Source organism: Arvicanthis niloticus, chromosome 30 (genome assembly GCF_011762505.2).
Source record: "Arvicanthis niloticus isolate mArvNil1 chromosome 30, mArvNil1.pat.X, whole genome shotgun sequence".
NCBI classification, from domain to species: Eukaryota; Metazoa; Chordata; class Mammalia; order Rodentia; family Muridae; genus Arvicanthis; species Arvicanthis niloticus.
In genome coordinates, this window is record NC_133438.1 from 19,682,637 (window position 1) to 19,706,292 (window position 23,656).

General features: G+C 40.6%; 1 protein-coding gene across 1 annotated transcript in view; it reads right to left on the reverse strand.

Annotated features, from left to right (window-relative positions):
* Positions 1-23,656, reverse strand: part of Moxd1 (monooxygenase DBH like 1) — an 82,978-nt gene that overhangs the window by 58,941 nt on the left and 381 nt on the right. The window contains exons 2-4 of the mRNA XM_076928031.1: positions 8,775-8,921; positions 2,698-2,865; positions 2,205-2,288 (exon numbers count right to left, since the gene is read on the reverse strand). Of these exons, the coding sequence (XP_076784146.1) occupies positions 2,205-2,288; positions 2,698-2,865; positions 8,775-8,921 (399 nt within the window). The remainder of the gene's footprint in view (positions 1-2,204; positions 2,289-2,697; positions 2,866-8,774; positions 8,922-23,656) is intronic.

Consider the following 23,656-nt stretch of genomic DNA (forward strand, 5'->3'; position numbering starts at 1 on the left):
AGAAACACTTGACCCAAATTTGTCAAACCATGAGTCTTTTTGTATGGGAAGGTAACATATTACCCATAAAGTAGTAGACAGCATCTCTTCTAGGATAAAGAGACTGGAAACAAGATAATGCCGGGAAAGCTCTAAGTCTATGAATTCTACTTCATAAATTTACTAGAATTTTACTGTACCGTTTATCAAAAAGTAACATATCGTTGGAAAGACAGACTCTAAACAACTTGTACAATGCAAATATTTTTGACCCTGTTCCTGGTAGGGTTTGATTCTTTGTATGCTGTCTTATTTGGAGGATTGTGTTTCATAATATTAAGTAAACTTTGCATTGGAGACTGAGAGATAAGAGCAGAAATCTATCCTGTGAGGGATATTTTAAACTAAATGATTCAATTTTAAAGTGTTAGTCAGCAAAACTCTCCTCACTCACAAAATATGACAGGAACCTCCTTTTACTCAGTGATCCTCCTCCAAATCCTGCCTTTCTCAAAATAACCCTGCCTTGGGTTTTGATAGAACTGTGAATACTGCAAAAGGTCTTTCATGCCACTAATTCTTGCTACAAACACGTAGTAAAGTCATAAACAGTTTCCAAAGTATATATCCAAAGGCCCCTTGTCTGTCTGTTGTTGTGATATGCTTGTGACAAAAAAGCTAAGGACTCTTGCTGAGATGTCAAGCAAAGGAAAGCCATACTGATATTCCACAGACAGACACAATTATCTTTATTTCATTCAACTCCATTTTGCATTAGTAACAATAAGAATAAAGCACGTGAATGGAAGCAGTTATAATTTTACCACCTATCAAGGTTTAAAATGAATAAAGGGCTTATTTTGTGAAATGTGTGTTTTCATTTTGGAACCTTATACCTGTTTCTTAAGACAGACGCTTGTAAAATTACTGTAAATGACACACACTGTTTGTGAATATTCTATTTTCTGGGAAAGACTTTACTGACATAATTGAAGAACTTTGACCAGGCACTAAGTACATAAATTTGCATTCATTTTCCACTTACATGAAGTAAAAAATAGCTTCTTGTAGAGGCAAGCAATGCATTCACTGTTGTGTGGTTGCTAAGATAACTGTTGGCAAAATATATGCTGTAAAAGTTTTGGACCATCTAGTAACTTATACATTCTTTGTACCCTACACAGCTGTGAAGCATCCCAGAAACAAAGACAGATCTGTGCACCTAGATGAATACATGATCAACATGTTTCAGTCACTCTAAGATATGAGTGTTTCCACCTTAAGCTTAATGCTGTGAGCTTGGAAGAGAGAATGTTATGACTGAGATGTTTACTGCAGAGGGAATTGTGACTACACTATATTCAGAGTCCTTTACCTTGGAAACCAATGCTAATGAATGATGATTCGTACTTATTCAGGTACGAATCATCTAGATGCCAGAGTCTAACCCTTTGCTCCTCTTTTACATCCACACTGTTTCATTACTTACTTTGGGTGCCAAGACAAACGTAGCAACACCAGGCTCCTAAGGGCTCATGTTATTCAGCTGGCAATACATATCTCTGTCTTATTCTACAATACCCAGTGAGGTTTTGGAGAGCATATGGCTCATAATGTTCAATCTCTTTGGTACTGCCAATAACACTCAGGGCCAGAGGGGAGTTTATTCATTAAGTAGATGTGAGAGTCTGGGGAGACCCAATTTCAGGGAAGAGGAAAAGAGAACTGTATGTCAGAGGCAATTTGAGATCATCCATTTTGAGCTTGTATGACTTTTTATTTTTAACAATTTGATAGAAAATCACTAATCTTTTTTTCCTATCTTCAAGAAAACACAACAATATTTTTTTTATGACAAGATCTAGTATTTTCAATGGACCAGATATTCTCAAACAATGTAAGAAATGTCACTTTGATGCATGGGATTTATTAATATGTAATATACTATTTAAAATACCAATTCCTATTACAGAAATATTGCCTACTTACCTTAGATGTATAAAGTTAGAAGATAAATGAAGTACAATTAAGCTTTCAGTCTCTAAAGATTGTGTTTAATCAGATAAAACAGTTTCTTCTCTCTCAAATACTTTCATATCCTTATATGAATCATACTTTCATATACTTATATGAAATCATTTCTGTATATTTCCTATTTTCATTTTTTAAACAAGTTTTTTTTCTCCATTTATATAAAAAGTTTGACCCACATGAGAATCACATACCTTTATCACATGATGCTTCTCTTGGAATGTAGGGATCTTAAACATTTGGCACCAGTATGTTGTGCCTTTGTTTGGAATGGGGACCTGTATTAAAAAAAAGGGGGGGGGAGTGAAAAGTCACATTCAATGTGTGACATGACAAAAAATTTAATAACATAAGAAAGCAGTCTCATACACTTTTGGTTAGCCCATCTTTTTGTTTAAAAACATAAAATAGAAAGAAAGAAGAAAAAAAGAAAGAAAGAAAGAGAGAGAGAAAGAGAAAGAGAGAAAGAAAAAGGAAGAAAGAAGGAAAGAAAGAAAGAGAGAGAAAGGAAGAAAGAGAGAGAGGAAGGAAGGAAGAAAGAAGGAAAGAAAGAAAGAGAGAGAAAGGAAGAAAGAGAGAGAAAGGAAGAAAGGAAGGAAGAAAAAAGGAAAGAAAGAAAGAAAGAAAGAAAGAAAGAAAGAAAGAAAATGAAAGAAAGAAAGAGAATGAAAGAAAGAGGGAACTTACATCTTGATTTACCAGATCAAAGTACGGTAAGACTGTAGACAATACGTTGGCTTTCTCAGGATTCAGTAACCGTAGACTCTTTGTGCCCCTATTTGAGTCATGGTACTTGGGACCAGATTCTCCAGGATCTTCATGATGATAGGCCCAGATAACTCTCACTGTGCTATCCTGGTAATCAGACATAGGTATGTTATGTCTCATAACAGCACTTTGGTTACCTCTAACTTATATTTAAAGAACTCTACCTCAAGCAGCACATAAGAATGAAGAAATGAGAATAAAGATATTTAGAGTATCCAGGGAGTTGATTCTTACCCACATCCTCCCCAAAAAACAAAACTAAAATTGACAAAGTACTAGTGAAACTAACCAAAAAAAAAAAAAAAAAAAAAAAAAAAAAAAAGAATACTGGAATTACTAAAATTGGAGATTAAAAGAGAAAATGTTATCAAAATACAATCCAGAAAGTCATTAAAGAATCCCTTGAAGACTGATATTTAAAAAATGGAACACTTAGAAGAAATGATAAATTTCTAGAAATATATGTGTTGTGTAGCAATTTCCTCTAGAATAAAACTTTGCATCCTAGAAGTAGTTTTGTTAAACTCCAGAAGAAAAAAACAAAACAAAAAACAAAACAAACAAACAAACAAAAAACCCCAAACTCAACAACCTCAGCAAGTTCCTGAAACTGACCAGTTACTCTAGGCTCCTCATTCCCAAATATATGTAAGCTCTAAGAACTTCTCAGAGGCACACTCAGACAAGAGGAGCCTCAGAATACCTTCTAATCAGCTGAGCCACTTCAAAGACAGTCAAGCTGAGCTGCCTAGAAAAGGCTCAGACCCCATCTGCCCATATATCTGAAAGAAGCAGAGACCACCTGAACTGATTAAAAGAAGACAACCCGTTGAACTGCCTGCAAGTTGTCCAGTGTACTCTAAGTAAGCTGTGACACATGCTGAGTTGAGCTTTTACTAATGAAACTGCCTGAGTGATTCAGTTCCTGTAAGTATCCTCTGATCCATATTCCTGTTAATATTTCCAATAAAATGCATTTGTTCACCAACTTTGACTTTGGTATATCTTTAATCCATTGTTAGTTCCTTGTCAGATGAGTAGATGCTTCTTCATGTCTACCCATGAATAATGTTGCACATGACCAACCCATGTTAAACTAAGAGGATACAAATGATTTAAACATATGTATAACCACCAACAAGATTTAAATAGTAATATGACAAAGAAAAGCCTGTGACTCGATGGATTCATTGCCAAATTCTACCAAACCATTTTCCATATTGAATATGTAGGCGAAAAATCTCATGAAAATTCTATCAAACCAAACTCAGAAACACATTACAAAGACCATAATCCATGATTAAATTTGCTCATTCCCAGATTGTTATGGCTATTCCTGATTGTCAACTTCATTACACATGGAATGAACTACAATCCAGAAATGGAAGGCACACCTGTGATTCAGATCTTGAGGCTGGAAGACACAGGTTTCTGATCTGGATCTTGAAGCATAGTAGCCATGAAAAGCTTAGGCCCAGGCAAGGTAGTACTTGCCTTTAATTCCAAGAGACTGAGGCAAGCAGATCTCTGAGTTCTGGGACAAAGCAAGTCCCAGATCCAGGTGTGGTCTTTAACTTGGGCCACCTTTTAATCTGGGTCACACATTTTGCTGAAGGCCTACAGTAAAAACATTGGAAGAAGGAAGTTATACTCTTCTTTGTCTTCCTGCACTTGCCGGCCAGTACATCTGTTGGAATCTACTTCTTCCAGTAGTATTCCAGTTTATACAGAAGAGCAACTGAAATAACTAGCCTGTGGGACTGAGAAATGACTAGATTCTTGGACTTCCCATTCACAGTTGCCCATTGTTGGGTTAGTTGGACTGAAGACTTGTAAGTCATTACAACAGTCCATAATTTTTTGTGACTCTACAGAATACTGATTAATACACAGGTTGTGAGGCTTGTGCAATACACACAAGCCAGTAAGCATCATACAGCCCATAGATATAAGAACAGAAATCATCTATTCATACCAATCAGTTCATAATAGGCCTTCCATAAAGTTCAGTATCCCTTCATGACAGAAGCCCTGAAGATACCAGGAATAGAAGGAAGTATCTCAACCAAATAAAGACTGTATATGACAAAACTGTACCCAACACAAAACACAAAGGAAAGTTGAAAGCATTCTCTAAAGTCTAGAATGAGATAAGTGCCTATTTGACCTTTATTCACCGTAGCATTGAAGCCTTAGAGCACTGAGAAGAAAGTAACATTATATAAGTAAGAGATAAATAAGCAAAATTATTAGTATTTGCTGATCACAGGATCCTATATTTTAAAGACACCAAAGATTCCAACAGACAATTCTTATACCTGAATACATAGGTATACATATACAAGGGGCCAAGTAGCAGAATACAAAATCCATACACTATTATCACTGGCTTTTCTATACGTCAAGAATAAATTTATTCAGTTTGAAATTAGGGAAAAACATCATTTGCAATGGCTTCAAACATAAAAAAATACCTAGGGAAAAAACTAACTAAGGAAGTGAAAGACCTCTACAATCAAAACTTGAAGATACTAAAGAAGGACACTGAGAAAGTCACTGGAAGATGCAAAGAGCTTCCTTACTCATGGGTTGGCAAAATTAGTATTAGGCAGACATGCAGGTCAATACGGTAGAGTACTTAAGAATATGTCCATGAAGCTACTGATACCTACTCCCAACAGTGTCCCCAAAGCACACACAGCAGACGAGACAACATCCTTAGCCAACAGTTAATGAAATCTGGATTTCCACAGAAAGAAAAAAAAATTAATAGTTCATCCTGAACAGAAAATTGATCCAGAATGGATCAAATATTGGCCTGATGTAAGACCAGAAACTTTGAAATTACAGGAAAACACAAGTAAAGCATTTCACAATCTAGGCTTAGGAAAGGACTGTGTTTAAACAGAACTGGAAATAATTCCAAAAATTGAAAACTGGGATGACTGGAAATCAGACAATTACTGCACACTGAGAGAAGCAATTGTCAGGGTAAAGAGGCTGCCTGACTACGCAATGGAAAGTCTTACCCAGCGATTCATCAGAAAGGGGAATAGTGTCTTAAGTACATAAAGACCTATGAAAATTAATTACCAAATCTCCAAGTCAGCCAAACACCAAATCAGCTATTGGGCAGAAGAGTCTATTCTCAGAACAAATACAAATGACCAACAAATACTTGAAACAGGAGTTTCAAATCTTTTGCCATTAGAGAATTTCAAGTTAAACTTTGAGATCTTTGGGCGTGTCCTGGCTGCCACTTTGATGATGGAATCAACTACATGTGATCCAGTCCTGACAATGGAGGTTTTACTTAGTGGCATGTCTACAGTAGTAGGTGTCCATATGGCCCCCAATGGCTCTTAATGCTAATTGTCCCTCCCCATATTCCTTCCCCTACCCCTCTCTTCTTTTCCTTCTAGTCTTGAGATTCCACTTCTCAGTCAGAACAGCGATGACTAAGTAAACCAATGACAACAAATACTGGTGAGGGTGTGAGAAAATCCAGCCCTTAATTGACTGCTGACGGTAGTGCAAACATGTGCAGCCATCTTGAAAGTCGGTGTGGAGTTTGCTCAAAAAGTGGAAAAACAGAACAATATAACCCAGGTATTCCAGTCCTGGGCATTCCCGATCCAAGGGCCTCTATTTCTTGTTACAGAGACACTTGCCTATAGATGCACATTTCTTGTCTATTTAAAATAGCTAGGGGATGAGATCAGCTTAGATGCCCATCAACTGGTGAACGGATTCTGAAAATGTTGTACATACAAAGCTGTTCATAAAAGGAAATTGTGGTATTTTCAGAAAAACTGATGCAACTGAAAATCACCATGTTAAATGAAATGAGCCAGACTCAGAAACCATTTCTATGTTCTCTGTAGTAAGTAGAACTAGAGTTTAAATTATATGTATGTGTGTCTTTGCAGACTTGAAACTAGACTGGGTATCATGAAAGAGCTGGACAGATGAGATCTTCAAGAGAAGGGAAAGACAGATAACCAAGCAGAAAAACTATCAAGAGAAAGAAAGGAATGAGGCAGAAAGAGCTGGAGGCAGAGAGGAGGGCAGTGTGGGAGGGCAGTGGAGAAGGGCAGTGGAGGAGGGCAGTGGGGAAGGGCAATGGGGGAAGGCAGAGAGGAGGGCAGTGTGGGAGAGCAGTGTGGGAGAGCAGTGTGGGAGAGCAGTGGGGGAGGGCAGTGTGGGAGGGCAGTGTGGGAGAGCAGTGGAGAAAGACAGTGGAGGAGGGCAGTGGAGGAGGGCAGTGAGGAAGGGCAATGGGGGACAGCAGTGGGGCAGGACAGTGTGGGAGGGCAGTGTGGGAGAGCAGTGGAGAAGGACAGTGGAGGAGGGCAGTGGAGGAGGGCAGTGAGGAAGGGCAATGGGGGACAGCAGTGGGGCAGGACAGTGTGGGAGGGCAGTGTGGGAGGGCAATGGGGGACAGCAGTAGGGCAGAGCTGTGGGGAGGGTAGTGTGGGAAGGTAGTGGGGGAGGGCAGTGGGGGAGGGCAGTGGAGGAAGGCAGTGGGGGAGGGCAGTGGGGGAGGACAGTGGGGGAGGGCAGTGGAAGAAGGCAGTGGGGGAGGACAGTGGGGGAGGGGAGTGGGGGAGAGCAGTAGGGCAGAGCTGTGGGGAGGGTAGTGTGGGAGGGCAGTGGGGGAGGGCAGTGGGGGAGAGCAGTAGGGTAGAGCTGTGGGGAGGGTAGTGTGGGAAGGCAGTGGGGGAGGGCAGTGGGGGTAGGCAGTCAAGGAAGGGAGCGAACAGCAAAGTATCTGTATGAAAATGTTACAACTAAATCTACTACTTTGTATGCTAACTTAAAAATAATTTTAACATAAAAGATACTTTCAAAAATTGTTAAATTACCCTAAGGCTGTTTTCCACGACAGATTTTTCCTATCATGGATTTACAGAAGGTGCACATACAGAAGGCAGTTCTCTGTCCAGGCTTGTTTACTTTACATCTCAAATCTGTACTCAGTATATGAATTCCAGAAATTTCCAAGGGGGGAGCAAGTGAAACTGGCTTTGACTGAACCAAGGAGAGGAACTGCTGGAGGGGCTGTGGGATGGGAAGGGAAGAGCTTGCAGGACCGTGGGGAAATGACTGAGTCCTTCTTCCGCAGATAAGGCTGTTTGCAGCTCCTTAAAATGAAAAGTCTGAGAATAAATAATAAAGAGAGAGTTCTCTTTGCTCTACTGTATGACGACTATAAGTTTCCCAACAGAATTATAATTATGCTGTGTGTTATATGAAAAGCAATGCCAGCCTGGTCACCTGTGTTCTTTTGGCTCCTTAGGCTGAAAGGAAATCAGAATTACTTCAGATTTTTTTTTATATTATCTTTTTTGAAGCTTTAGTGAGTTAAATAAAAAATGTTATTGTTCCATCAAAATGAAATGGCACAAGCAACCCGTGGAAAGTGTCACAGGAGCGTGTCTCCTCTAGATATTTAATTTGCATATTCATGAAGATAATTTTGCATCTGAAAATAAGAAACCTCATATAGCACGCCAGTAGGTGATTATAATCAACTGACTATTCATCTGGATTTTAGGAATTTACAAAGCCAAGTCCGATCGGATGAATTGCTTCCCACCCAGCGTCATGATTATCTTTTGTATAATACAGTTCTGCAACCTTTATTATCTATTTTCAAATTTTATAGGAAAAAAAAAAGCTAAGGCATACTTTTATTCCTTTTAAATCAACAGCCTTAAAAGAGATTTTCAAAAGGTTAAATTTGCATATAAATTCGCTGAATGAAATTTACGATTTTAAAATTGTGGGTGTTTGTCAAGTTTGTAGAGAGTTCAAGAAATTCCTGAGGATTGTGTGACTTTGGTGATACTGTTTTTCAGTGGCTCCTCCTCGGATTGTATCAAACACTTCCCAGATGCAAACACACACTACCTGTAAGAGTCATCGCTCTCACATGTCTTACATATGCAGACACACACTTCCTGTGAGAGTCGTCACTCGCACGTGTGTCTTACCGTGAGACTCTTGTCATTGGCATCACATGTGTGCAGATCTCTGCTAAACTCAATCACCGTGTGTGTACTGTTCTCCATGGCATAATCTAAGTGGTAATCTTGCTGGGCGTCCTTTTTCAATTCTTTGTCTGCATTTGTGAAATAGTCCTATGGAAAACAGGAAATAAAAAAACAAAACAAAAAAAAAAAACAAAGATCAGTATATTTAAAGTACATATTCTTAAACATGAAAATAGTTTAAGCCAGTTTAAAGGATCTTTCAAAGTCCATTTCTGGTTTGTTTACAATAATACCCTTTATGAATCCTGGGACTTCCTAATGGGCTGGATTATTACATATCGGGAGTTGATTATCTAGGAAAACAGTTTACATTTAAACAACTGGCCTTCTGTGAACAGCAATATAGATCCATTCTACCCACAAAGCATCAGAAGTGAACTCCTATCTGAGGTCACTGTGTGGATTTCTTCTGGTATGCAAATTAAAAGGGGAGACAGGCACTATGTAATGGCTTATCCTTACAAGAGAGAGTCAGCAGCAAAACCAGAGCCAGCCCCCAGGTCAGCCCTCTCTGCTCTTAGACCTGCTACAGCATCCCATCACTCATAACTGAGGGGAGTCACTGGTAATTTCAAAACAAACTTTAAGGGCACATGCTCAGTACAATGAAATGCAAAATATACAAAGAAAAGAAATTACTAAAGTACGAGCTATTGACAACTGAAAACAAAAATCTAGTTTTGTGGATTATTTCTGGGATGCAGACAGGAACAGTGAAGGGAGGTGCGTGCGTGGGCTTGAAGCCAAATGACCCGAATTTGACCCCCAGCTGTCCTGGTGAATGGCTTTGGAGGATATTAGAAGTCAAAATTCTAAGATCTTTGGAGGATAGCAACGTGGGGATAGAATGTATTTCTGTTGTAGATTTTGAAATAGTATATAGCATACTAAAAAGAATCAAAATAAAGCTGGTCATTTTTATTGCTTAGGAAAAATACAGTTTTCCATATAGTTTAATTATGTGTTTCAAATTCTAATGTATTTTATTTTTGAAAAAGATCATGTTGTGTTAGAGTATACATAGCATAACATAACTTTGATGACTGTAACTGACACTAAATTACGTCTGAAGAATTGATTGGGCTAGACTCAGAAAACACAACACAAGAAAAGCTACATCTGAGAGCAGTGCTGGAGTGACATTTGGTGAGGTTTACCAAATGTGTAGAAGTGGACATCCAAGCTCTAGATCCGCAGGGTCTTTTAACGGAAGAATACCTCGGATAACTGACAACAGAGTCTAACCAGCCTTTATTCATGTCACATTCCAGCAGTGGGTAACAACTGTAACCTGCACACACACTAGACTCCAGGGTCTGCTGCAGCGTGAGAGATGGACAGCAAATCAATGAGATGGAACCATTTTCCCATCTGCAAACAACACTGAAGCAAGGTGCGTAGCCACTGTTAGAGGTCTAATTTATTCCCCATTGCTTTCTGGCACTATTGAGTCCTCCCAGCCCCTCAGGAATGGCTTCAGAATTGCCATCTTTTAATCAATATCACCAAAGCCCATTTGACTACTTCAAGTGCAATGAATCTAACTTGAACCTTGTATTTCCACCCCCAGTGTGTGCATATGTTTTCCAGATTGTCTTTAACAAGTCTGACACTCTTCCAGCTACCCAAATTCAAAGTTCTCATCTTTTTTAACTTTTCCCCTAGGACTCCTCTCTGTACAGACAGCTTCTGCTCCTATCAAGTCAGACTTTGAAAAACTCAATCCACCTTGTTCTATTTCATTTTAACAACTCCTTTCCGACCCAATTAAATAAGTCTGCCAAGGTTTGCTTGGAGATGTCACTGCATTTCTCTCAGTATTCCACTGCTTTTTATTCAATGGCATGCACTACAACATACTAAAATCTAGAGTCCAGGTTCCCTGTTTCCCTCAAACTTAGCCTAACCTAGCATTTTACAGTTGTTATGATTAATACTAATATATGCCCACTTGAAGACACAAGAAATTATAGATCAGAATAAGAGACAGAAAGATGAAAATGAAACTGGGAGACAGGAGCTAGAAAAGTTGATCAAACAGAGCATACAACAGCTCACAGATCAGATGGAGAAACAGAAAATAATGAGGAATGGAAACAATTATAATATAAAGAAACATATGAAGCATGTATACAAACCTTAAGGGAGGAATTTAAATTTTCAGCTGAGGAAAATACTGAGGTTAAGACAGAAGTAAATAGAGAAAGTCAACCAAGAGTTATTAGAAAACACACCTTGGTCTATCCGGTTACTGTACAACAAAAGACCTCCAAACGTTGTTTACCCACAGGGTTATGAGGAATTTGAATGGCAACCTGTGAATGTGTTAGATCTGAGAAAATTTAAGGAGAGTGTCACTAATTTTGGTATGCACTCACCATTTGTTAAACAAATTCTGACTTCTTGGGCTATTAAAAATAGAATAATCCCCCAAGACTGGAAAGATATGGCAAGAGCTATACTAGAACCTGCCGCAAATTTACAGTGGGCAGTTGGTGGAAGGAGAGAAGATGAAGAAGACCTTGACCTAGGAAACCGCAAGTTGATAAGAGCTCTCTTAGCCAGGGAATAGTGTAGTTTAATGGTAAATCTGCCCTATCTAGGCATGCAGCATTCATTTGATATTTATTGACTTGTGTCTTTTCTTCTATGGACTTCCTATGGGCAAGAGATTTACCACAACACCCACTAAGCATTATTTCCTTTAAATATTTAAATATCAGCTGTTTGCCTTGTTTGCACTCTTCCTTTCTATCTCTCCAGTCTCTGTAACTGAGATCCTCTCTCTCCACTAACATCACCCACAGAAGCTCTTTCTTTACTTCAAAACTCATGGTTCTATTTCTCTATACCGTTTACACTGATCACCCCAACAGGAAAAGTTTGCTGCCTATCTGAATCTCTATTCTTCTCCTTGCATCCTAGGTAACAGGTAATACTTTCTAGAAACTGGAGAATCATCTCAAGCCAGAGGCAACTGCCAAGAGATGGAAAACCAATCCTCTTAATCTAAATATATATTTCTACATTTAAAATGGTCAAGCAGCCGGGCAGTGGTGCCATACGCCTTTAATCCCAGCACTTGGGAGGCAGAGGCAGGCGGATTTCTGAGTTCGAGGCCAGCCTGGTCTACAGAGTGAGTTCCAGGACAGCCAGGGCTATACAGAGAAACCCTGTCTTGAAAAAAACAACAACAACAACAACAAAAAAAATGGTCAGGCATATTTTAAATGGAACCACCCAAAGGCGATCTAATATATTATATTGATACATCTTATCATTAAACACATCTTTAAGACCCGGTGTGGAAGATGCTGGAATGGATTAGCTTCTGGGGAGCTCAGCTTTCTGTGACACTCTGAAATGCTGTCATGATCTTTCAGCCCTTGTATGAAAAGTATCTTGGGAGACTAAATTCACAATCTAGCAGGGAGAGTCTATGAGGTGACTGCTTTACACAGCGAGGACATTTTAAAGAAGAAAGAAGAAAAAGACACATCTGGGGTGTGTGTGTGTGTGTGTGTTTGTAGCAGAGGAAACGAACTTAGGGGAACACAACGAAGTGTGTGGACAAGAGCCAAACCAGCTTCTACAGTGAGGCGCTGTACAACATAAATGGCACATTTATGAAAATCTTCAGGTGCAATTAAGGGAGGAAAAGGGGAAAAAAAGGACAAAAAAAACATCTCAAGCTTTACACCTTCCAGACATTCTTACTAGAAAAATGAAGGAAAAAGAAAAAGAAAGCAAACACAGTGTTGAGAGTTAGATTGGTTAAACTTAAAAAAAAAAAAAAAAAAAAACAGGTAGGTTTAAAGAGTTTGTTTACTGACAGCTTAAGATCAGGACAAAGTGCTCTTTTGGGGTGGAGATTGTTAATCAAAGGAGCATTATTGTCCTCTAGAGAGAAGAAAATGACACTGGAATACTAAAACATTAACCACTTGAGAATTCAAATATGGATAAAATGACCTACAGGTTGATATTGATAAAATGATACTGTATAATTCTTGTGACATTAAAGTTCCCAGTTTGTTTTCACTGTATATCTTATTTCTTCCTTGATACTTAAACCAAACGATGCCCTGACTACTCCCTGATCTACACAGCGCATGGAACCACGCCACACATCTGCACTGCACATGCAAGAGGAGTCATTAGTCAGCCATCTGCCTGCAGTGCATGATGGTCTGAGACTTCAAATAAGCACCGGAATGTGACTCACAGTGCACAGGCATCATCATGGCAGAATGCTGAAGCCGTTATAACATGTTAATTGTATCATCTATGCAAATATAACATAGATAGCAACAGATAAAAGTTTCAATTAAGATGAATTAAAAGTAAGTGGCTGGAGAGATGATCAAACAGTAAGTATCTGCTGCCTGAAGAACCTGTTTGGATCCCTAACACCTGTGAAGAAAGCCGGGTGTGGTGATGTGTAACTGTAACTCCAACACCATGAGGGGTGAGGGGCACAGATAAGCAGATCCCTCACGTTCATTGGCTGGCCAGCCTAGCAGAATCAGTGAGCATTAGAGTTGGATTCAGTGAGAGACTCGGAATAACAGTCTAAAAGAGTGGAGAGGACTCAAGACACCTGATGTCCACTTCTGGCCTCTACACAAACACCACCATCACCACCACCCACACATACCCATACTACACACACACACATGCACACACACACACACTATATATATATATACATATATACACACACATGCACACTACACACACTGTCATACTACATACACACACGCATAACACATTCATAGTACACACTAACACAAACATGCACTCACAAAATCACACACTCGTACGTCACATGTACATACACCTAAATTACACACTCATACACAGAAACACATACACTCATACAGAACCACACCAATTCTACACACACACACACTGAACACTTACACACTGAAACACACTCACAAACTCATTCACACACACTGGTACTACACACATACATACTATACACTTTCACACACAAACACACACAGAGACATACACACATACTATACATACTATATGTTCACACACATGCCTCCATACTACACACTAACACACATACACACAAATACACAAACACACACTCACACCCACATATACAAACACACACACCCATCCTTGCATATACATACTACCTACATATACACACATACACACACTCACACATGTACATACACAAAGACATACACACATAAAGACACATATACTTTTTATTAATTCATTAAAATAGGATCTTGCCACACGAGGAAGCCGGTGAGGTTAGAGAGAAGCATACTGTCACAGAAGCTGGAAGAGTTTACGGGTGAAATCACGCAGACATCACTAACAGTGCAAGCAGAAGCGCTGACATACAAAAGCCAGGCTTGGCTGGGCTCTGCGGAACAGATATGAAGCATGGCTATCCTGACTTTTCCTTATTTGTGTGGGTCTCCATTGATTCTGTCGCAGGCACTCAGCCCAAATCCATATAGACTTACAGTTTTGATTGTGGTCTATTTTACTGATCATACACTGACCTTGTTCATACTTTCCTAAATAAAATATCACCCAAAAGTGAGTTAATTAAACCCAACAATGAAGATCTTCCCTAGCTGTGTTCCAGAATGTATACCTCCCGATGCATGTCCTCACACAATATTCCCTCCTGCGACACTTTATACTTTGAAAAAAAATAACATGAAGTGCAACAACAATAAAGTAAGCTGCCCCGCACCCGCATTTGACAGGAAGTTGACAGTAATTATTTCATAGGGTACCATGAACACTGGCTGCCATTTCCAAAGTAATAAACTGTACCCAAAAGCTAGCTTTGCTGACAGGATTGCTAAGGTCTCTTGTTCAGAAACATGATCACACAGATGTTCAGTTGCTTCTCGCTCGTTGTCAGTCTTTTTCCTCCTCTCGGAAATGAAATCTCTTCTATAGAATAGAGCTTTGACAGATGCTGCGTTAAACAGGATGAAGCAGCAACTCTGGTGGGTGTAATAAAAGATATGAATAGACTGCTTCAGCTTGGGGAGCTGGGTCTAAGCACAGCTGCAGGAGGTCTTGAGAAAAGCGCGTCCGTCTGTCAACATCTCCTCCAACAGGTGCCCGCAGTGCCTCTTCTGCTCCTAATACCCAAAGCCTATCACATCACACATTTCTGTTTATGATACCAACTTCTGTGATGTTAGAGCCGTGTTATGATATTGACAGTATAATAAATACTGTTGAGTTAAAGAAGCATTTGTCAACCTCCATGATCTGGAGGCTGCACAAAGCTGTACTGGCCGGCTGCATAGACAAAGTCTTCGCATTTCAATGACTTTTAAAAGGAATGCCTGCACCAAGAAATCAAAATGAAATCTCAAAATAGAACTTGACTGTGCTTGGGAAACAATGTCAAGCAAACTTCTCTTAGTCTCGTGATAGTCATTAAATATCTATTGAGATTACAAAATATGAGCCCGTGCTTCTCTAAGGTGCCACACAAGGAACGTGGTTTTCTGACAGCGTTGCGCTCTGACACACGCGAGGTCAGTAGCGCCTGTTCATTTCATGTCATTTTTCATGTAAAGTCATCTATAGAATTATGAGACATATATGATAAAGTTAATTGTTAGGCTCTTCAATCCAAACCATATGCTTTGGTGGGGAAAAAAAAAATCTCAGTTTCAATCATTAACATTATTTCTCTTCCTTCCTAACCCATCTTCTAATTTAAAAAAAAGTTTAGAAGACTTCCCTAAAGAGTCTAGGTCTATTTTATTCAAGCAGCAATAAAAATCTTCAGAACAGCAGTTATTTTCTTTGTTTCTAGGTTCCTCCCTCATCTTTTCCTCTCTCCTCCCTTTCCTTTTCTCCTGCCTTTTCCCTCCTTGCTTCCTCTCATACAAGGGTATGTGCATGTGTGTGCATGCATGTGTGTGTGTATCTGTATGTGTGTGCATATGTGTGTGCGTGTGCCTGAGTGTGTGTGTGTGTGTGTGTGTGTGTGTGCATGTGTGTGTGCCTATGAAAAAAGTATTCACAGACTGTGGCTACTATGTGGAGAAGGAAGAGGAGGAGGGCCACATATCGTGACGTGACTAAGAGATACAGAAACCTGTCAGTAATCCTACTGGTTTTAGTTCAGCCGAAGAGAATTGGGCAGATTTTAGATTCTGGTAGGAAAGACACCCAGACCTGAAGATAGGGTTTCGATTATGGATAAAGGAAAGGGGAAAATAAAATAAGAACTGTTGAGCCTACTTTTTACTGTATCTAGCAAAAACTGCCACTTACTAAGATAGGGAAAGCTGGCAGGGAGACTGGTTTGAAATGAATCAGGCTCAGTTTGAGCAGAGAGGGAAGGTCAGGAGGCAGGAAGTATTTCCAAAAAGGTGAAAGCAACAAGCCAATTGGAGACAAGCCTCAGAAACTCAACAACTGTGCTCTCAAGACCCTCCAAATTCTGCTTTTGAGAAATAAATATTTTATTTCTATATTTCTCAGATTTAAAGATGAACATATCCACTATATATAGTTTAAGATACTGAAGTTTATTAAAGGGCTAAAGATGAGATTCTTTCAAGACACTGTAACACTGTAACTATCATACATACATTAAAAACCAGGAAAAACTGTCGTTTTAAAAAGTATCATGGAGTTTAATCTTCCTCTGCTCATTTCATGGATTATCTGAGAGTATATGTGTGGAGTGGAGGTCTCTTCAACATTGTGTTACTGCTGGAAACTATTTCTGAGGTAAATCCAGTCTTGGCTGGCACCAAGCACGCTCCGTCTCAAAAGCTTTCCTAGCACATGTTTGCGCATGTGTTTGTGTCTGGGCGTGGGGTGCGTACGTGCTTCTCCGTCCTTCCTCAGATGCCATCCACCCCTAAAGCTCTCCAGTGTGACTCGACTGGTTTGCCGCAGCATCCTTCCAGCGTCCCCTTCCCTCAGCTGATTACTTGGTTCTGGAGATCAAGCGCCAGGCCTCCTGCTTGTGCAGCAAACACTTCATTTGCTCCAGGCCCGTGGAGATGTCTCCAAGAGATAAACACACGGTGCTGAACTCTTGAACTACGGCATTCAGGACCTCACAACTTCACAGGGCCACCCATTCCATGTTAGTGTCTCTGACACAAAGACTGATACTAAGCTATAGTATTCTTCTTCCCCTTAAGATATGCCAACTGGATCTTTAGTTTTCTGGAGCATTAGAAGTGCTGTTTCTCCATGTTTCTGAAGGAAGCCTGTCCGGCACATGATAACGATCGACCATTCTTGCTCTGTGAAGACACTGCCAGATATTTGTCTGTTCTTGGATATCCAAATTTCCAGAAGTTTCATTGACCTTCAGAACGCTGCCATTTACCCACTTGCCTTGTGAAAACGCTCTTCCTAGAGAAAGGCCTTTTGGTGTAAACCTCCTGGGACATAGTACTGTGCCATTATTGAATCCTTTGATGAGAACAGCTCGGATCACTAGGTAATACAACCTCTGTCTACCAGCCCCATTACAGTGAACTGAAACATACCTACTAAATTACAAAGCCGTTTACCCCATGAAGCAGATTTAGTACAATTTTACAAGATTGTGCATATACAGTTAGTTTTATTCAACTAAATTGATACTTTCACTTATATTTTAAACAGATTTTTAGCCTTTGGTTTCCACGCATTATTTTAGTGCACTGCTGTTTTTACGGCCTCATCTGTAACCCGAGGTGGCCACATTGATTTCATGTTTGGGTATGGATATCAAATATTTATGATTCTAATTCAATATTTTTAATCTATCTTCTAGAGGGGTAGAATGAGAAGCCCTGCTAGGTGCTTAAACGTCTCATTCAGGTGCACCATTTGTTTAAGGCCGTCGTATCCCACAAGAGCAGCAATTCAAACACAAAGGAACATGCAGTCACATCCTATCAATTATGTTTATGGAAATAAGTTGGTCTCCAGCCGTTAATGGTCCAGTCACCACCCAACTGCCTGCACTTTGTCCCCAGACTTCCTCACATGCTAAGCCCCCTATCTGTATACTTAGTGGATGCCTTTTCAAAAGCTGGGAAGTTCCCATAATTCACTACAGAATCATTACAGTCATAGCTCTCAATTATAAAGTTCTGTGAGTAGCATTCTCTGCTAAGAGCTTCAATGCCTATTTTGTTTAATCCTTGCAAAACCCACGAGCTAAAGAACATAATCTCCCTTCTGCACAGAAGGAAACTGCCACTTAGGGAGGGTTAAGGGTTTGCCAAGGGCCACACAAGAATTAAGTGCAAGCATTGGTGAGGCTCAGCCTAGAAGACTCCTGGTCTTATCCACACCAGTTACCCAGCCATCTTTCTTGGGATGCTGCCAAGAACATGGACTTGTTCTTGCTACCTCAGGGAGGTTTGGCAGTGCTGACACAGGCATCAACCTACAATGTTCCATCCATGCCCTAATAAGATACTAATTATCTACCACGCCTGTGCCTCTTCTCAGGCTCCTTCTGCAAGGATAGCCTGAGGGTATTCTTACAGCTTATTAGTGATCTCGAAGAATGGGGAAGGGAGGAAAAGGGTGTCTATTTAAGTAATGAAAAACACAAGAGTATTTTCAAATATAAAAAAAAGCATTACTCTTAAATCTAATTAAAAATTTCTAATCAGAACCCTTCTCTTGGTGAATTATAGACTGGGGATAACCTGGGGCCTGAGGCCTTCGGTTAATAATGAAATAAATAATGTAGCCTAGCAACACATAACTGTTACCTTTTACACTGTGTGTGGGTGGATATTACTGTTGCTTAGAAATACAACTAATACAAGCCAGCCTAAGGTGTGTAGTTACAAAGAGGACTATGGGAAGGAGAGAAAGACCCCTTGCTAAACATACTTTAAAGCACATTTATACTCAAAGGGTAAAAATGGCTGCTCTTGTTGCAGCATATAAATTTGGGGAAAGGCTTACAACTATATGCAAATTCATTAAATGCATCTCAGAAGTGTTCCCATGCTAAAAACAACCACTGTGTGTTTCCATCTTAAAACACACTGTTGAGCAGCCACACAGGTATTACCCCATCAAATGGTCACTGTGAACTGGCTTTCCATGAACTTCTCTCCCTGGAATCTTCCAAGCCACTGCAGGTTAAGATCCATGATTTCCATCACAGAGCCTGACCACAGAAAATCAGTAACTAGCAGACTTGACTTCATACTAGAATTACCTCAGGAACCTGTAATATGTTTCCATATGTGGTCTTCTTCAGTTAGGGGTGGGTACTGAGGCACTGGAAACTGTGGCAGAAGTACCTTTGCAAGAATGTGCTCATGTGTCTGGAGGCCAGAGAAAAGTCTCAACTGTCATTCCTCAGGAGTGTCTACCTCAGTTCTGAGACAAGCTCTTACACTGGAGGCTAGTGCTCACAGGCTAGGCTAGGCTGACTGGCCAGCAAACCTCGGGGACTATTTTATTTCCACTTCTCCAGAGCAGTGGGTTACAAGTTTGATACCATGCCTGGTTTTTTTCACGTGGGTTCTGAGGAACAGACTCAAGTCCTTCTGTTGGCAAAGCAACTACTTTACCAACTGATAATGTCCCCAGTCACCGGGGAACATTTTAAAAGGGGATCAAATCACTTATTTTTTGAGGTGGAACTAGATGATATCCTTCCTAATTCTCAATTATCTGGCATCTTATCACAGCTCTGTAGTCTCCCATAACATGAATCTCGCCCTCTGTTATGGACCATTGTGGTGCTCAACACTGAGATGGATAAAGAGCCCATGTGGTTCAGAAACTCCTTACAACAAAGGGCAATGCATTATCTTTTCTCAGAGTAAATAGTTTCCTACATTCAAGGTCTCGGAGTCTTTTATTCACATGGAGCACCTTCTTCCTAGTATATGGCGCCTGGGTTGGAAACACTGTTGTCAACCACCAAAGACAATCCTCAACACCTAGGGCACTTGTTTTCTGTCAATTAATATTGCCTGAATGGGTGATTGAACATTTCAGCATCGTCTTCCTATAGGTGAGCCCTTCACTGAAGTCATTGTATGGAAACCACAGGTGATTTCCATGATGAGTAACCCAGAGCCCAGAGTTTCCACCTAAGATATTGGCCCCAGAAGGACCATTTGAGAGTTACATGATCAGCACATCTAAAAGACTTATGAAAATGAGAGGTACATGTCTGTGACATTTCTAGTAGAATAAATATAGTAAGAGGCATAATTCACAGTGTACATGTACTCTTGTTATTTAGAAAGGAAACTAGAATATGTTTTTATGAAGGCTGATTTAGCTGTAAGCCCCCAAAAGCTACTTAACAGTTACCCAAGGCCTACTCTTCTCTTACAACATGAGGAGGGCAAGAAAGGGGTAAGAAGTTTGAAAGGAAGCCATCAAACTCTGATGGGGTAATGATTAAATACACAAACCACCAACATTTAGCCTGCAAAAGCAGTGGAAAGACCTCATAACTTTAGGCTCATCAGTGAACAAACCATACCTTCTTAATAAACCATTGATTGTATACAGCAATCAAACTGATGATCCTGGGAGTAAAGTTAATAAAGTTATACTTTTGTTACATTTTTACTGGGGAAGAGGAGAGGTGTGTGTACACATGGCATGTATAGACCAGAGGACAACTTTCCAGAGTTATCTCTTTCCTCCAAGCAGGTTCCAGACACTAAACTCAGGTCATCAGAAATGGCAGCAAGCAGTGTATTGAACCAACACCCTACAATTACTTTGCTCATATGTTTGCTCTATGCTGGTCTTCAAACAGATATTTTGACCCTAGAGTTTAGCAAGTTAAAAAAAACAAGATACAGTTTTGAAGCTGGGTGTAGTGACCCACTCCTTTATAACCCCAGCACTTGAAAGGCAGAGGCAGGTGGATCTATAGGAGTTCAAAGCCATCCTGATCTACATAGTGAATTGCAGTTCAGCCAGGACTACATTGAGAGATCCTGCTCAAAAAAAAAAAAAAACAAAACAAACAAACAGAAAAGTCTGGATGTGAAAGAAGTTATGCTTTATATGTTACATTTTTTAGTCATGTTACACATAACCCATTCTGTGACTTATTTCTCTCAGGTTTGGAACAAGATAGTTTTACACACACACACACACAAAGAGAGAGAGACAGACAGACAGACAGACAGAGACAGACAGAGATAGACTGAGAGACAGGCACAGACAGACAGAGAACAGAGACAAATAGAGAGAGAGAAATTTGGAAGAAACTTCCTAAAGAAAATAGTTGTGTGTACTTGAAGGTTCTATTTGAAAGTTCTTTACTAGTGATTAATATCCATTACAGCAAAGCATTGTGGGACATCTGTATGCACAGTTATTATTATTATTATTGTTACTACACATGGATCAAACATTCCCAGAAACACAGTACTGTGTAATGAATTCATCTCTTTTATGAGTAACTTTAACAGCACCCCTTTACAAACTATGAATCAATCAGGCACCATTCATTTTCTTTGAAGTGGACTCTGGCATCTCTTTCCAAGATTGCCAGAATCTGCCTCTGGTAGCCCAAAGCTGTGGACTCTGTTTGTCAATTCAGGTGCGTTGTTTCCTTGGCTTTGAGGTCGGCTTGTTTCTCCAGGCTAATTATGAAACCTCCTACTCTTGCCAGGAGAGGCACACAGCTTACAGCTGAGCACTGTCATCTTGTATTTCAGCAGTGGGACTTGTCTCCTTGTTTAGCAATACTGAGAGCAAGAAGCTTGGAAAGGTCCCTGCCTCATCTGGTTGTTGGGGGTGGGAGGCATCATCCCAGGATTTATAAATATCTCTTAACGAAGCTGCAGTCGAGCTGTGTCGGGCTTGCACACGTTCAGTGTGCTTTGCCAATGTTGCTTTGTTGCAGTTGGCTGGGGTGTGTTTAAAAAGAAGCACATAGTTAACCACAAAGAATGCCCCCTGTTTTTTTGTGATTTCAGATCTCTTGCAGGAACTTCCTCAGTGAGGGGGCCCAGCAGCAATGACCCAGATGCTCCTCACTGCTCCCCACAGAAAAGCTTCAGTTTTTGAATGGGCCGACAAGCAAGGCCACCACAAACGATGACATATGTGTCGGACTCCATTCACTGGTGATGTCTACCCCCATAGGAAGGGAGAATCCATTTTTGTGCAAATCGAGAGCACATCTGACAATGATGCTCTCTTCTCTCCCTCACACAAACTGGGCATTCATACAGGGGATTACTAGCCTCGAATGGGCACTCACAGTTGCTAAATGGTTCCGATGGGGGTGGAGTTGTTGTGTCAAAGGGGCAAAGAACAGGGGAAGGACAGGAATCCATCAGAGAAATGAAAGTTCGGCTGCTGCAAGAAGCTAGTTGGAAAATTCAGAGTGCTTCCCACCCACCCTATTGTTGTTACCACAGCAAGATGCCTCATGCCCACTTCTGTAGGCTGTGCAAGGTTCATAAGACTCTACAAAAACAGCTTTAAAAATTTTTTGGTTGCAATGGGTATTAAAATAGGGGAGCATCTTCCACAGATCAAGGGAGAGTAAGCTAGTTGGTTGATGACTGGGATCAAGTCTTCAGCCAACAGATTCCATATCTGAGAGATGATGCAGCATCAGAAAAGTGACACGTAGGAGAAGTCAGCAGAGCGAACCCCCAAAAGCTTTATTCTATCAGAGGTGCACAGCACTTATATGGAGAGGAAATGGTAACTTTTTGAGAAGTAAACACACAATAGGGTGGCTCGGAAATTTTAATTGCCAAATACCTCAGTGTCAGAACTGGGGCTAAAATATGATAGCACCTCAGTCAGAATGCTGTGAAAACCCCATCTTAGAAGACTGGAGAAAGTGTTCAGCCATACATGTTGAAATTCCCAAGGGACATTTTTATGCTGCCCAAGAGGAGACAATCTCAGAAGTTTTCATGAGGCTTTTTGTTTTGTTTTGTTTTTTTGTTTGTTTGTTTTTGTTTTTGTTTTTCGAGACAGGGTTTCTCTGTGTAGCCCTGGCTATCCTGGAACTCACTCTGTAGACCAGGCTGGCCTCGAACTCAGAAATCCACCTGCCTCTGCCTCCCAAATGCTGGGATTAAAGGCGTGCGCCACCACCGCCCGGCCTTCATGAGGCTTCTTAGCAAAGGCCTGCGTTCTTGGATGGAAGCTGGCCTGTATGAAAGTATGTATATCTACTATTGTTGTTCAATGTCCAGGAAGCTGAGCTACAGAATTCCCTACATATAAAGATGCCTGTATATCAGGTAGCATCCACCAGAACTCTCTCCCCTAGAGCTAATGGGCAGTGAGAGAATCGGATGAACTTTGTTGTCTGTTAAAGTGGAAAACCCTGAACAGAGGGTTTTGCTTGCTCGGACACTCTGGGATGTGCTGGGGTCGCTAAACCTGGCTTCCTCGACAGCTGTCAATAACAAAACTTCCTTAAGCAACTTTTCAGGGCCCTTCATTCATCTTGTGCCTGGTCTATTAAATGTTGGCCCTGCTCCTGGGGTGCTTCCAAAACCAACTCTCTGCGAATCCCAACCGTAGACAGGCAAGTGCACCCTGCCCTTCCAAGCAGATCTGACCGGTTAGGTCTTCAAAGTTGTGGTCTTTTTTTTTCTTGAGAGGTAGAGGGGAATGTGTGGCCTGTGTGTGCGTGAAGGTCTGTTAAGCGGAGCACCAGGATGCGAGCTTTCCGAGGAGGGAAACTTCCCTGGGTGAAAACTGCAAATGACATAGGTAGGGACCAGAGGGCAGGCTCAGATGACCCTGGGGCAAAAGATGGCAAAGAAGGTGAGAAGGGTTCTGCTGCGCGGACCGGTGTCAGCCTCGCGTTTTTGGGTGGA